General features: G+C 42.2%; 1 protein-coding gene across 1 annotated transcript in view; it reads left to right on the top strand.

Annotated features, from left to right (window-relative positions):
- The window catches only part of ADAM23 (ADAM metallopeptidase domain 23), a 165641-nt gene that overhangs the window by 37675 nt on the left and 111534 nt on the right, over positions 1-16432 (top strand). The window contains exon 3 of the mRNA XM_008687554.2: positions 4562-4638. Within this exon, the coding sequence (XP_008685776.2) occupies positions 4562-4638 (77 nt within the window). The remainder of the gene's footprint in view (positions 1-4561; positions 4639-16432) is intronic.

The following is a 16432-nucleotide window of genomic DNA, read 5'->3' as shown; positions in this document are numbered from 1 at the left end:
AGCATCTCCCTAAATAAACTGAACGTATCTTAAGAGCAGGGAAACTTCCTCCAATTTTCTTCTGTTTCCCAAACCATATACATCATAGAGCAGACTACCGTACGTCACTTGCTCAGAGGATGTTGTGATTGCTAGCCTCGATACCTTAATTCAAGTTGCTCACTTTATACTGAATTATGACATTCAGTCTCATAATATTTTCTGAATGCTGGGGACGTGTCAACTCTCCACTCCCTATATTTAGTTTCCGTCACGTGTGCACTCTGTAGGACACACGAATCCTTGCCAAGTAGTAAAGAATACTGATGAACACTCATCATGTGTGAGGCATTTTTGCATGAAGACATATGTACTCTGGAAATGCCCGATCTCTATTTCTGTAAGTAGAGAGAGTCCTCTTTTTCTCTTGTCTTCGTGTCCATATTAATGTCAACCGTTCTAGAACATAAGACCCAAGAAAATGTAACTGTGTCTCTTCAGCTTCTGTAAGGCACACGATTGCTCAATATCATAACATTGCTTGATGCTAAGCTGCAAAGCCAGTCCTCCCTGGGGAACCTGACAGTCATCTACAGTTATTTAACATGATACCATTAGGTGCCATCTCCGAAAAGGAAAAAAAAAACCCAACTAGAAAAACGAAAGCACATTGTTAAATGTGTAAATTGCTCTTCAGTGAAGGAGGTTTGTGTATATAATTGAGTTTAGTTGTTTTTGTTTATAGACCTCCTGTAATTTCCCTGTGCCAGATTCTGAGTCAAAAGAAAAATACCAAGGTGCTTAGGCAACAGCTATTCTCAGCCCTTCAGGGTGGTAATTCTGAGCCCAGTGCTGTGCTTATTCTTGTCGTGAAATGATGCTCTTTGACTGTAAAACCCTGCATTCTTCCCCCAGTGCTATTGCAGTGACTGTCCTTGTAAAAACAAGTGTTAGTCATCAGGTCTGTTTAACAGATATCCCAAAGGAGAAAATAACCCACTATGACCTTATGCGTGGTTTGTGAGCTTTTCTCTGAAGTATTCCTATGATCCAATTGTGTATTACTGAACAATCTCTAAACCTCACTGGACGGTTCTTTCTTTGTAAAAGAAGAGCAATACTTGACATAGTCTTTGTATTTTCAGGGTTTCAGTGATCCTGGTTGGTTAGTCATCTCTAAAATATTTAATAAACTAAGTGATATGGCTGCATATTATAAAGCTTTCTACTCATCTTGGCCATTCTTCTAATTTTTTTGGTCATTTGGAAGAAGTAGGTTAATACAGGTATAAACAAAGAATATCCAAAAATGTAACTTGGAAAACAATAATGGTGAGGACTCATTTTACCCGATTTGAAAACATATTTAAATTTGACAGTTATCAAAATGGCATAGTATTTTGTTAAATAAAACATGATCAATTGATATGGAATGGCAGAGATTCCAGAAGTCAAAAGCTACTTTAGTCATGTCTAAGACAGAGCAGAAATAACAGAATGATAGAGAAAAGGTATTTGTCAGGTATTTATTTCGATATAGAGAAGAATGTATACTCTGTACAAATGCTGAATGTATAGCAACGGAAAGAGAAAACAGAACATAAGAAAAATAACATATACCATTGCATTGAAATTCCTTAACATGGATACAAATATATCAGATGAATATACCAATTCTATTTGATGTATGTACAAGGAAGATGAATGCTTGAGGAAATCTTCAATCATTTTCTAGGAAAATGAGCTTCCTCTTTGCATTAAAATAAGTTAAAATGTTAAAACCTTCTTACTGATTAAGGTACTGCAATGTGATTCTTTTCTTTCCCTAAGGAGAAACAGGGAGGTTGTTGATGGCATTGTGATTGTTTCAGTTGTTGTGGAGAATACTCTGTCAATACGTTTGCGTCATAATGTTGTTATTGGTGGTGCTGGTGGTGGTGCTGGTGGTGGTGCTGGTGGTGATGGTGCTGGTACTGGTGGTGGTGCTGGTGGTGCTGGTGGTGCTGGGGCTGGTGATGGTGCTGATGGCGCTGGTACTGGTGGTGGTGGTGGTGCTGGTGCTCGTGGTGATGGTGGTGATGCTGGTGGTGGTGATGATGGTGATGGTGGCGCTTGTGGTGTTGGTGCTGGTGCTGGTGGTGATGGTGGTGGTGATGCTGGTGGTGGTGATGATGGTGATGGTGGTGCTTGTGGTGCTGATGCTGGTGATGGTGGTGATGCTGGTGTTGGTGATGATGGTGATGATGGTGATGGTGGCGCTTGTGGTGTTGGTGGTGGTGATGGTGGTGATGGTGGTGGTGATGCTGGTGGTGGTGGTGGTGATGATGGTGATGCTGGTGCTGATGGTGATGCTGGTGATGCTGGGTCATGTGCCAGACACCGTGCAGAGTAAGCAGGAGGCACATTTAAAGGCAAGCTTGCTGTCTTGGCCACATGTCTGTCTGTGTGATCAGACATGTCATTGAACGTACCACACAAAGCCCACCTTTTCAGATTCGGTGTTTGACATTTCCTCCAAAAGCTATTTTCTTTATAGGCCATATTAATTTTTTAAAAATTAAAAAAGGCTTTTATCCCATATTCATTTTTAAATCTATTTTTGCAAATGTTTTCCCCCATGCACTGAATATCTTCTCTTGTTCTGGCAGGTGGATTCTTAGTTATCTTTTGCGATTTTGTTTAAACTGCACCTTGTCAGTGAAGTCTTGGTTCCTGCGGCCCCCAAGGCGCACCCACTGAGGCTGGCAGCTCTCCCTGCTTCCCTGGAGACAGTAGCTCCCTTAATGGCAGGGGCTGTGTCCCAGCCCCCTTTATGCACATCAGTGGGACTTAACACCTGTATGGGGAGTGAATGGATTAAAAAAAAAAAAAAAGGGACAATCCCAATAGTAATGTTATTTGCTCTCTCCTTCATTAAATTCTATTAAACTGAATCTTGTCACATTGACTCACTATCAACTTATTTAATGACAAATTGTGTAACTCCCACCAAGTCTAGAATATGGGGTAAGTGGTTCCTACCAGCTACTTTATTTTACAACAGGCTTTTGTTGGGGTTTGTATTTGTCTCATTGCTTATTTCATGTAAGATCAGCCTTTTAGTGGTTACTGTCAGGTTCTTTTATAAAGTTGCTCAAGGAGGTACATTTATCACCTTTTTAAGGCCAGAATGGCATTAATGAACTCTTCTTTGCTGTTTAATATTCTTAATAGAAAATATGCCTGAGGGCCTATCTTACTCCTTAGGAAGTAAGGTTTTTTTGTTGTTTTGTTTTGTTTTTTTAAACTTTTGGGACCCAGAAATGGAAAAATTTCCCCTTGTACAAATTATTCATCAAAATCTTCATGCAAAAATTAAGGCTTCAAGACAGAATGAATTTAGATTAAAGAGTATACGATATTTGTGTTAGAAGATAGAGGTTCTGCAGCAGATGATGGAGACCTCATTTAACAAGACAGAAATTTCTTTCTGTGCCATTTAGTGGTCTGGATGCAGGAAACCCAGATCAAGCACGATGACCCTGTTCTACATGGTTGTTTGGGGTTTGGTGTGGCGTGCCAAGGTGTCAGGTGTTTGGGCTCCTTCTTTCTCATTGCTTTGTATTTAAAATTTAATATTTGTTAATTTCCTTTTCATTTTGTGTTTTGGTTATTACAGTGATTATCCCATCAGCAGTTGTGCTTGACTAGGGACCACTTCACAGATGATCTGTGGCACCACTGTGCCTTAGGAATGAAGTCTGCAGGAAGGATGTTTGTGAGCAGGGAGAGGGAGTGAGTGTTGGTGTTGCATTTATCCTTGTTTGTTCGGTTGGGTTTTTTTTTTTTTTTTTTCTGATACGGGAATAAAGGAGAATTTTACCTTGGGGTGGTACTTTAACAAAACTACATTGATTTGTTAATTTCCAAGATACTTCCGTGAACTAAACTAATCTTTAACACCTAGTACATATGACTCATGTTGAAGATGAGATTATCTTTGTATTTTGAGTTAAGGCACAATAACGACAGTATTTGTAAATATGTGACTCTTAAGGGGGACAGACACTCTGAGTATTCCATAAGGGGCGTGGTTCTAAGTGCTTTCCGAAGGTAAAAGGTTGTGCTTTTGCATTTTACTGCCACATTCTGCTGATACACCATTTAGAGAAAGTTCCAATTTCTGATGAAGAGCAGAGCGCTGACATGATTTTTCACTTAGGTGTGCAGAAAGAATTGGTTAGCTTTGTGCACAAAATAGGCTGAAATCAAGCCTTAATTAGTCAGACTATTGCATAATTCATCATAGTCACTTCGAAAGTCCAGCTGAATATGCTCTAGATTTTTATCACAATAGGTTCATTTTAAAGGACTGATTGTCTTTTATTAGTTCCTTGCTACGCAGATATTTACGTCTTCCAAGTGAAGCCGCGACAGTGCACCTAGTATCCTTTTAAAGAAATGGATTGTTACATAAGAATCCCAAAAGAAGTGCGTCAATCAATAAAAATGTTTTTCTTATTTAATATCATTGATATCAATATAATCAGCTGTAAAGACAGGAAAGTAAGCTAAGGTTCTTTCCGTCTCTTTGAATCCATAGGCTGTCCATCTGGCCCAGGCAAGCTTCCAGATTGAAGCCTTTGGCTCCAAATTCATTCTTGACCTCACACTGAACAAGTAAGTATTTAGTTGTAATCCTGCTAAGAAGCAAATGCAGTAAAACTTTACTTCATGATGATGGTTTAGTCAAAATAGTGTCTTTGTTGAAGCAACTGATATTTTCAAGCTGATTATGTCATATTGCACTTAAAGAAAAATATAAAAGTCTGAAGTGAATTCTGTCTTTTTTTTCTTTTCCTGAAAGAAAAGGCATTTAACATTTAACTTGTTAAATGTCTCAAATGATTTTAAATGGAATAAATATTTGGAGTAATGCTCATTAATTGTTAACTATAATCATTACTATATTATTGACTCAAGTATAATTAGACTTCTGTCTAGCAATTTCTTCCATTTTACTTTTCATTATGCAATTCACATGGCTTCTGTACGAAGAACAAAGAAAACGATAACTTGTAATACTGACGTTGAGAAGGGTCTTTGCTTCATAATTTTCTCTAATACAATTTCTTAGAGATTTGTTCCTGATGAAAATTTACCCTGTTTTTCTCTGAGCATGCGTTTATGTTGATATTTAAATGCTGTTTCCTAAGTTGGAACCAACTGTACAAATACCTCTGTACAAAGCACCAACGAGAGCTATTTACTAAAGCAGGCCTCTTCAGCCTCTAATTGAGCTAGCAGTGAGCCTTTCTTGGGTGAGATTTCCTGTATGGTTTTCTGTAACTGAGGGAGCTCCAGTCAGTATTTTAAATTCTTAGCAGTATTTTGACCAGGACTGCATCCTTGCCAGAAAAATACCACGTAATGCTATCAGACACTATAATGTAGGTGACCACAGTCAATATCTGAGAAATTGCAAAGGAATATAAAGAACAACTATTAAATTTCTTGTATGCCAAATTCTGTGAGCTCTGCAGAAAAAAAATGCAGAGTCAGCTTGGGTGCTCCTTACTCAAGTGTTATTGCAGCTTTAAGTCAGAATGAATCAGCAGAACTCAGAATTTCCTGTGGTAAAGGTGTTGCAGGTTTTCCTCTTTGAGTCTGCTGAGCATTGGTTGAGTGTCTTTTCACCCTGCTATGTCAGCACTGTACCTGTCCAAGAGATTTGTCTTGCCGAATCTTAGACTATTTTGAGTAGCAGGGAATGGCTAATTTTAGTTTGTTTAAGGTCCTCTATTCCTTTAACTCTTACTGCAATGGAGACTGTCATTCCAGACTGAAGGGTGGTGATAGCAGCCAACGTCGCCATGTGTTTTGAGCATGAAGACATCACAGCCACAACAGAGCCCCCCAGTCACATAACTGAGGAAGGCTCACATGGGATGTCCATTGGACATAGAGGTCTGAAGACACCTCAGAACATTATTTACCACTGGTATTTAACATGCAGAGGAATCAAGGCTTGAGGAGCTTATAGTCTAGTTGGGAAAGGTTGATACATAAATACATAATTTTAGAAGAGATTTGTGTGAGATTTGCTGTGCTAGAGATAAACATAGGGTGCTATGGGAGCACTAAAGAGGCAGCTCTGTAGGCAGGAGGAGTTTAAAGAGTCATCCCAGAAATGGTGGTGGTTGAGCTAAGTCTTGGAGGGCAGGAGTTCATGAGGAGGAGAAGTGTTGGGGATGGGCAGGAGGGGGAGAGGAAGTGGAGAGCTGTGTCTAGACGGAGGAAAGAGTGTGTGCTAAGGAGGCAGGCACAGGTCGCCGTATGGCATGTTAAGGAAGCATGAGGTTTTTGTTGAACTTCATGGTAAATTATAAGGTTGAGGCAGAGGGACATGAGACAGGACAGGTAGACCCATAGACACCTCAACTCATGGAAGATCTCGTATGTCGTGCTTAAGAGCTTGGCCATTATCCCTGGAGTCTGAAAAATGAAAAAATGAAATAAGAGGAATAGACAGAAGTTCTGTTCTCAGAAAGTGCTAAGAGGCATGGAGAGGGAATGCTCTCAGGAAATCTTCAGTTGATAAAAGTCATTAGGATTGCTTTGATGTGGATGACAAGGCAGAAAGAAGAGTTAAATTTGACAGGTGCCTTGATTAGATAGCTAGGCGGAAGGTTGTATCCAGCTGAAAGGGGCAACACAGGGAGCAACTGGCTAAATGGTGAAGAGAAAAGAATGTGAAATTGGAATTGATTTGAGGGGTTTGGGACATTCATGAGGCCATGTCTGGGGGATCGGTGGATGTAACAATCTGAAGCTCAGGGAAGAGATGGGGGCTGGAGGGGCACCTGGGTTGCTCATTCGGTTAAGCTCAAGTCATGATCCCAGGGTCCTGGAATCAAGCCCCACATGGGGCTCCCTGATCAGTGGGGAGTCTGCTTCCCCCTCCCTCTGCCTCTTTCGTGGCTTGTGTGCACTCTCTCTCTCTTGCTCACTCTCTGTCTCAAATAAATAAATAAAATCTTAAAAAAAAAGAGAGAGATGGGGGCTTGAGGTTGTAGAGAGTTATTTCCATATAATGTTAATGACAAGGATGGTTATGAATGAGGTTGCCCAGGGAGAGTAGGTAGAACAAGAACATACAAGGACATAAGTTGGGAGAATAGTTAAGAGTTGAGGAGAGGAAGAGGAGTCCATGAAGAGACAGAGACCGAGTGTTCAGGGGAATGGGAGAATCAGGAGAATGAATAAGTTGAGAGTTTCAGAACAGAAAGATGTGATTTATGGCCTCACATGCAAAAAGATCTAGTGAGATAAGGAGCCAAGATTGCCCTTTGTATTTATCCATTAAGTTATCACTGGTCTGAGGGCAGTGGTTTCGGTGAAGCTCTGGAGCCAGAAGCCAGGGCCCAACAGTCTGGGAGTGACTGAGAAAGAGGTGATGTGGAGGCAGCAGGCATCCACTGAGGAGGTTTGGGTGAGAGGGGAAGAGGAGGAGGGCAGTGGCCAGAAGAAGACACTGGGGCCAAGCAGTGGGCTGGTAGGGTTAACACAGCAAGTTGACAGGCTGAGCGATGGAGCTGGAAAGAGGGAGTGGTGAAGATACAGAAGAGACAGGAGATAATTTATGGAGCCAGATCTGGGTGAGGGCAAAAAGGCTTGAGACCAACAGCACAAGGGCAAAATGTAGTTTTGAACCAGGAGGGACGGTTCATTCCCAACCTATGGGTGTGTGCGGGTAGAGATTGGCTTGCAGGTGAGGGGATGGCATTCAGGAAATGCTGCTTGAGATTTCCTTCTTGAGGACAACCTTCTCTGCCATAGGGATTGGGATGGACAGGGAGGGTAGGTTGGGGCTTGGGGAAAATGACAAAAATTTAGGCTAATTGCTGGGAGGGATGGATGAGGAAGCTTTCTGAGGTTATGTAGAAGAATGTATGAGCAATCGTCATCAGAAATGATGTGTTACATGTCAGTCTTTGAGTCATTCTTCCTGATGGTGTTTTTTTTTTCTTAACCTGGTGTGCTCCGTCACCTGCGGCATGTGAGGGAAGGAAAGGAGGCAGATTGTGGATCAGGGTTCAGGTTTTCTGGTGGTAGCACAGGGAAAGAAGAGTGGATACACAGCTCTTTGAATACTGGTGAATAACTTGGGTAGTTAAGTATCAGGATTAGGGCTGGACAAGAAGGGAGATGAGGTCAGGTGGAGGCTTAGGGACCGAACTGGGAGAAAATGCAAGTCTCTGTAGGGAAAAGTAAATGCAGTGGGAAGGAGACATGAGAGCTCTCTGTACTCGTGCGGTATCTCCCTTGTGAAGAGACTCCCACCTTCTGAGCTCAGCATGAGTGTGCAGTTCTGGTATGACCTAGAAATGGGGCAATTGTATAAGAGTATGATGCGTGTGGACCAGGGTACGTCTCTAGTTTAAGTCACTTTCAATGGCTGGGGTTAACTAAAAAGTCTGATCCATGTTAGAATAAACTAAGGAGAATTTTTAAATCAGTTACAGAGGAACCGAAAGAACTTTTGAGGAGAGAGGGCTCTCATTTCCACCATGGAGGGGCAACACTACTTAAAACAATTTAAAATCGTTGGAGAATAGAAAAGGAAAAAGGTTATGGTAAGTATGTGGGCTTGGTGAAGGAATGAAAGCATACAGATATCAATATAAACTAATCGATGCAGTGGCCTAATCGATGCAGTGGCCATAGACTCTAAATGGTTAATGAGCTCACCAGGCCTGGACGGCCGGCTCGTGAAGACTACCCTTAGGTAGGTTCCTGAGAGGGGAGTCTTTTTGAGTCTGCTTTTATAGTTTGGATAATTGAGGCGCTGGCTTGCTGAGGCATCTCATGGCAGAGATGTGCGTTTTATTGGTTTGTTCAGCAAATGCTGAGCGAGCATCCGTTGTATGACTGGGACTGCAGTGGTGCCGATGCTGCTGGGAAGAGGATGGGCAGGGTGCTGGCCTCCCGCCATGGAGCTTCGTTCACTAAATAAAGACAGATCATGTGTGACCAGAGGGACTGCACATGGGGGTGGCCAACATGATTTGGATGTCACAGAAGCCAGAAGGTCTGTCAGAGGAGGGACATTGAACTGAAACCCGATCATCAAAGATGAGCCGCCACCAAAGCTGGAAAGCTGACGGTGGGGGAGAGTAAGTGCAGTGGGGTGGACTGAGGAGATGAGGTCAGAGAGGAAGCCGTGTAGCCAGATCATGAAGGGCCATCATCCACGGAGATGTGTTTGGTGGGAAGCCAGTGGAGGGCAGTAAGCATGGACGTCACACCACCGGATTTACATTTTAGTTAGCCCAAAAAATCCTAGCTGTGGCCTCATAGGCCTTTTGATCATTTTCCTTTTAGGATACTCCCCTTTTCAATTTTGTTTTGTTTTTCTTCTAGAATAACTGTTCTTCCAAGTTCAGAATGTTTAAAAAGGTTTACTAGATTAACAATGCTTAATGTGTATTGATCCTTGGAAGTCTTGGCGAGTCCAGTGATTGTCTCCTTCATACTTGTGATTGGAATTATGCCAGAGCCCATATTACCTACCATTAAATTTGCTGGTGTCTTCAGCAAATGTTTTAGGGAATAACAGTTATCAGAGCAACATAATGGTTGAGAGCAGAAGTTCTGGAATCAAATAGATCTGGGTTTGGATCTGGTGGCTGCCATTTACTAGCTGGGTGACCTTGGGCAAGTTTCTTCTTTTTAATAACAGCTATTCTGGACATTTTATATAAATGGATTCATAGAACTTGTAGCCTTTTGTGACTGGCCTCTTTTACTTAGCATAATGTATTCAAGGTTCATCTATGTTGTATTAAATAATATGCCATTGTGGGGCACCTGGGTGGCTCAGTGGGTTCAGCGTCCAACTCTAGATTTTAGATCGGGTCATGGTCTTGGGGTTGTGGGATTGAGCCCCACGTTGGCTCCTCATGGGTGTGGAGCCTGCTTAAGATTCTCTCTCTCCCTCTGCAGCTCCCCCCTTGTATACACTTTCTCACTCTCTCTCAAATAAATAAATAGAAGGAAGTTCCTAAAAATAAATAAGGAAATAAATAATATGCCATCGGATATATTCTTAACTTCTTAATCTTTAGTTTTCTTCTTAAGCTGCAGTTTGTTGTAAGGATTAAATGAGATCGTGTGTGGTACTTATACATGTCTGCTATTGGAAAGGGTGCGTTCAGTGCCGTGGACTGAATTTTGTGTCCCTAAATTCCTGTAGTGAAGTCTTAACCCCCAACATGACTGTATTTGGAAATAGAGCCTATAAGGAGATAATTGGGTTAAATGAAATTATAGGATGGATCCCTGATCTGATAGGATTAGTGTTCTTGTGAGAAGAGACACCAGCGAGCCCTCTCTCTTGTGTGTGCATGTGTTTGGGGAATTCAGCATTAAAGAAGAGAGTCATTGATCTCATCGAGCTTCTGATCTGACGAGAACAGCACAAGTCCACTTGTGTCTCAGTCAGTATTTTTTCTGACTTTGTAGATGAGAAGAGGGTGGTGTAACGTATGATCTTTTTNNTGCTGAAAGGGGACTGAAGAAAAAATTAGAGACAGTTGGTCCTGTGGTTGGTACTCACTGAAAGTAATGAGCACAGTTGGGCAGAACCTGACATCCACTGGGCCATAATCTGGGTATTAATAGATAGGGGTGCTTCATCTAAAATAATGGAACTAGGCTTTGAGAGCTTCTCACACTAGCATATCTGTTTCTGGACAAAATGAGGAATCCCTTGGTGCTTCTAGATTCCACTCAGTAGTGAGAACAAATATTCAGGTATTGTTATGATAGTTCGTCTGCTTGGAACCAGGTAGCCAGACTGAGTCTACCTCTGCGGGCTCATAAGAAAGCCTCTTAGTCCAAGGCTCCATCCACACTCTCCAATGTCATTTATTAGGAAAATTGTATTTGGGGGTCAAAGCTTGTCCTATACGGCCCCATTCTTTCATGTACATACTCTATTGGCTAGAACGTGGAGTGGTAACTGGCCCCCCAACAAAGGTTATGCCTTCTGCATCCTCCAACAAACCCTGTGAGAAGACACTGCTAGACCTGGATCATATTGAGATTTGGCCTTGGGATACACACATAGTAGTGGTGACATTTGACATTGGGCCACCAGGAATGTCAGAAAAGGAAAATCAGTGTAGCATGCCCAGCTGAGAGAAGTACACAGACCTCAACTACAATGCTCTTCTATGCGGAGCTCATTGCACTGATTCGCAGTGATGTTTCCCTTCACCCAGGGATGGGGTTTGAGGTGTGTACCAATGAGTGTGTGCGCAGAATGGTGGGGTGGTGCAAGGATGCAGATGACTGAAGTGGTTTTACTGTCAGCACATGGAAAGAGATGCACTCAAAGAAGTAGTGAATGTAAAGGAGCGAAGAAAAGGTCAAAGTAATGCATTCAGTGAAGTAGTTCTGGATTTAGGAAGAGGTCTTTGTTCTGATTTTTGCTGGAAATCAGGGGTGTTTGATTTAAGATGAATATCTAGAAAATGCTGATTTAAAGAAATATATGCACACAGTAATTTTCTCATTAAAAGTAGTTTATGCAATGCTTTTGAAAGAAGAAAACAGCCGCACTGATGTAGTTTCAGTTGGGTTAAATAAAGAGCCTGACTTTTGTGCAGATTATTATGGTTAATTTATTCTTCATTCAGTCAACAAACATTTACTGAGTATCTTGTTTGCATAAGATGCTGTGCTGAGCGACCCAGGGAATTCAGAGCTGTGTAAAAGAATTCTTTTTGGGAACCCATAGTAGGAAAAATGAGATTAAAACATATACAGATAGTATTAAAACATAGGAAGTGAGGTCTTGGTGCTGAGGGGAGGTTCTATGGGGAAGGTGGGATTTGATGTTCATCTTAAAGGATGCTGTCTTGGCTTCGGGTGCCCGGGTAGCAGACCCTGAGGCAGATATTCCAGGAAATACCTTCAGGGAGGGGGGAAGTGAGATGTGGAAGAGAAGGGAGCTGAAAAAAAAGTTGATTTCCTACTGGGGCATTCCTGCTGAGGGAACCCTGGGAGTTGGGGGATTCTTCTCCAGAATGTCATCCAGCTAAGAGGTGAGGAAGCTGGAGTTTTGTCCACCAACTGCCAGTCTGTTGTTCGTTGAGGGCTGTTGCTGCGGGCAATAATTCTTGAGTACTTCCAGTGCCTCCTCGTGGCTAGAGAACAGGCCCTGAGGCCAGCAGTCTGGGTCTTCCCAGTCAGCGGCCTGCCGTGTGTTGAGGCAGTTACTCAGGGCCCATGGTGGGGCAGGTACACCTGCTTTCCACTTGGGGAGATGTGGAAGGGAGAAGAGCGCATTGCAGACAGGCAGTGGAGGAGCAAAGGTGTGGGAACAGGAAAGCATCAGATTCCTGTTGGGAGTGAGGACTGGTGAACCCCTTCACTCAAAGAAGCTGGATTAAGAAGATGTGGTCCATATATACAATGGAATATTACTCAGCTATCAAAAAGAACGATCTCTCAACATTTGCTGCAACATGGAGGGCACTGGAGGAGATAATGCTAAGTGAAATAAGTCAAGCAGAGAAAGACAATTATCGTATGGTTTCTCTCATCTATGGAACATAAGAGCTAGGAAGATGGGTACGAGAAGAAAGGGATAAAGAAAGGGGGGGTAATCAGAAGGGGGAATGAAGCATGAGAGACTATGGACTCTGAGAAACAAACTAAGGGCTCCAGAGGGGAGGGGGGTGGGGAATGGGATAGGTTGGTGATGGGTAGTAAGGAGGGCACGTATTGCATGGTGCACTGGGCGTTGTACGCAACTAATGAATCATCGAACTTTACATCAAAAACCAGGGTTGTACTGTATGGTGACTAACATAATATAATAAAAAAATTATTATAAGAAAAAAAATAAAAAGAAATGCAAGAATCTACAAATAAAAAAAAAAAACAAAAAAACAAAGAAGCTGAAACTATCAAGGACCAGATGGAAGACGAATTGCCTGGTTGGATTCATTGGATTCTAAGTGGGAAATTTAGTCTCTTTCAGCTCTGCAGATTTGGAGATTTGAGCTTAAATTTGATTTGTAAGAAAGAACATGTAGAGAAAAGACCGGCCTCCTGCCCCATTTTCCTTTCATAAGTGAATAGGACCAGGAGTTAGGGGCTGTGGCTGGAGAAGACTATAAGGCAGATGGCCCGTACGCTAGCCCGAGACTGAGCTGTTGCTGTCTTCCATCTCAGCTTGTGAATTTGTAGGACTTCTCAACCAAGGTGGGCTGTCCATGTGTGCCAGTGCTCACCCCCACTTCTGTCCTGCTTTCTGCCCATCGGTCCTAACGCAGAGGCTAAATGCTCTATTTCCTGACTTCTGAGGTCTGCCGAAAGAAGGCTTTCTGCTACAGCAGCAATGATGGTGATGGACCCTCTGCTAAGCCCTTTACCCATTTTCTCCTATTTAAATACCTTTAGAACCCTGTGAGGAAGATGTGATAATCCCCATTTTACAGCTGAGCAGCTTGAGGCCTGTTGAGATTTAGTCACGTGCTGGGATTCAGCATGAGCTGTCAGTCTGGAGTCCTACTCTGTGTCTGCTTTGATCATACCACCGGACTGTCAGATTACAAGTGAGCTGGGCATAATGCTAACGATAGCCCATCTGTTCACATTAAGTAGGAAAAAGAATTGAACTATTTTAGTCAATTTTTAACAGTATAAAGAAAACCCGAAGTCCCCAATAGGATTTAAAATGATCCTGTTTGTTGAGCAGACCATCTGTTGTGGGCTGAACTTTATCCCTCCAAAATTCATATGTTGAAGTCCTAACCCTTAGTACCTCACAATATAACTGTATTTGGAGAAAAGGACTTTATTATTATTCTTTAAGATTTTATTTATTTGAGAGAGAGAGAGCATGTGCATGAGCTGGGGGCGGGTCGGAGGGACAAGCAGACTCCCCTCTGGGTGGGGAGCCAGACGTGTGGGACTTGATCCCAGGGCCCTGAGATCATGACCTGAGCCGAAATCAGATGCTTAACCAACTGAGCCACCCAGGTGCTCCTGGAGATAAAGGACTTTAAAGAGGTAATTAAGTTAAAATGTAGTCTTTAGTATGGGCCGTAACCTAATATGACCAGTATTCTTATAAGAAGAAGAAATTTGGAACAGACCTCTGTGTGCACAGAGGAAAGACCATGTTAGGACACAGTGGGAAGGTGGCCATCTGCAAGCCAAGGAGAGAGACTTCAGAGGAAACCAACCCTGCGCCCACCTTCATCTTGGACTTCCAACCTCCAGGACCAGGAGGAAATAAGTTTCTATGGTTTCAGTCACCAGGCTGTGGTATTTGTTATGGTGGCCCTAGCAGATGAATACACATCCTAATTCATTGATTGCTTAGCTTACTTACTGCAGTGGGACATTCAGCATTAAGCTGCTGCTTGTGAATTGGTAGATCTTTCCTAGCTAATGCTCCTACTGTAATTTCCAAGTGCTGTCTTGAGAGATTATGGTCTCTTTTTTGCATCTATGTACTTTAGGAAGGGTCAAACTATTTTGGTGGCTTTGAAAACATTTCTGGGATGATAAGGAGTCTTAAGAGGTAGAGGTCCGCAAAGTTGCCATAAGTATTGATTGCCACTGTGTCGCGTGCAATATGATGTGGAGGACTATTGATTTTCATATGTTCTAGAGGCCCTAGAGTATTCTAAGGTTCCCGTCGTTGTCAGGGATGAGCTGCTGTGGTGTTTCCTCTCCTGAAGTAATCTCTTCCTGTCTGGATCTAAACATTTTCATTCTGTAATGCTGGGTAGCTCTTCTTTTTTGCCATATTTTCTCTGACAAGGTGAGTACTTATCAGGTCTCCTTTGGCATTTCTGGTTGGAGAATTAACCCTATATTGCTTTGGAGGCTTTGGATGTTATCACTATCATTTGCTTTTGATGACCCATCTTTATGCTGGTAGATCAGGTCCAGAAACTCTTGAAAAATGTATAACGAAGTAAGTATTGCCTACATATTCTAGTTCCATTGTTTAGGATGTGTATCCAACCTAGTTGCAAAATAGTTTGAAAGACGACTTTCACAAGTAAACATAATAATAGCAGAAACATTAAACCCCTTGTATTTATGTACTGATCCTTTATTTCCATAGGTAGATGAGATATTGTATAACTCTCGGGTGGTTAAGGACAGTGGATGCTTGCCCTCTGCCTGTGGTAATTATGAGACTTCCTTACCCCATACCCTCTTGCCTGTTGACAACAATTGTTATGATGATGGAACCCAGGGAAATTAAACACCACGCTGAGGAAATCAGGAGGGTCATAGGAGCTAGGTTTAGACTCTCAGCTCCCAGAGATAAGACTGTGATTGTCCGGAAAGGAGCAATCTGTGGCTATAGCCTCTAACACCACAGAGGAAAAAAAAAAAGTCATCTAAGAATTTCTAGCAAAATCAAAGGGATCTAATTTCCAGTGGCATCATATCACACTATTTATTTAATGGAAGAAATAGAAGACATATCTAGCAAATTAAGAGACTGTGTCTTCACTGATGATTAAAAAAGACCCTTTGCAGGTATCCACCCTAAGACGCAATGTGGGCAAGTAAAACTTGAATCTGAGTCACTCTTTGGAACACGTCTGGGTCTTTTTTATTTTTTTAAGTAACCTCTACACCCAGCACAGGGCTTGAATTCACCACCCTGAGGTCAGGAGTTGCGTTTTCCCGCCTGAGCCAGCCAGGCACCTCCACTTCTATGTCTTTCAAAGACAGACACATTTATAAAAACTGCAGCAGAAGTTAATCTTGACAAAAAATTGGAAAGCATAGAGGATTAGATGATACTAGGCATCTTAGATGAGTTAATTATGGTAGTTACTGAATTTAGATCTCACTTTTCTGACAGGTGAGAAAAGCCACATTCTGGGGCTTGTAATCACCATTATCTGATAAAAGAAGTTTATCTGTCTGTCTGAAGATACAAACGTTTTCCTGTCACAGAGGAACATCCCTTTGGCTCCGATGTTGCCAGGATGTTAGGCCACATAATGGTTAATGTCTGCAACCATGATTTTGTGAATGATCAGAAATGCTACACTTAAGTGGACATTTCATATTGGCACTCTGTATTAGCCAAGCGCATGAAGTTCTTTCTAGCCTCGGTAGATTGATCAATAGCTTTCCATGGATTGAAACCTTTTATAAACCATTCCGAGCACTTCTTATTTCAGAAATGTGTCTTTAGTACCTGCTAAGTGCCAGACGCTGTTGAAGCCACCAGAGAGAAGTCCTTCCCTCATGAAGCTTACAGAACAATGGAGGAGAAAGAATTCGATAGCTGTTTAAATGACAGTCTGGGATGTGTCATGGAGGGGTGGGGGGAAGGATGCTTTTATCACATGTGGGGGGGGGTGAGAGTGTATGGGAAGCTAACTGTCTAAGCTCAGATCTAAGACTTAAGAGTTGGCCA

Source organism: Ursus maritimus, unplaced genomic scaffold (assembly GCF_017311325.1).
Source record: "Ursus maritimus isolate PB19 unplaced genomic scaffold, ASM1731132v1 scaffold_1, whole genome shotgun sequence".
In the NCBI taxonomy this organism is placed as follows: domain Eukaryota; kingdom Metazoa; phylum Chordata; class Mammalia; order Carnivora; family Ursidae; genus Ursus; species Ursus maritimus.
Note: the sequence above shows the minus strand (reverse complement) of the source record. Positions and strands in the feature narration are given on the sequence as shown.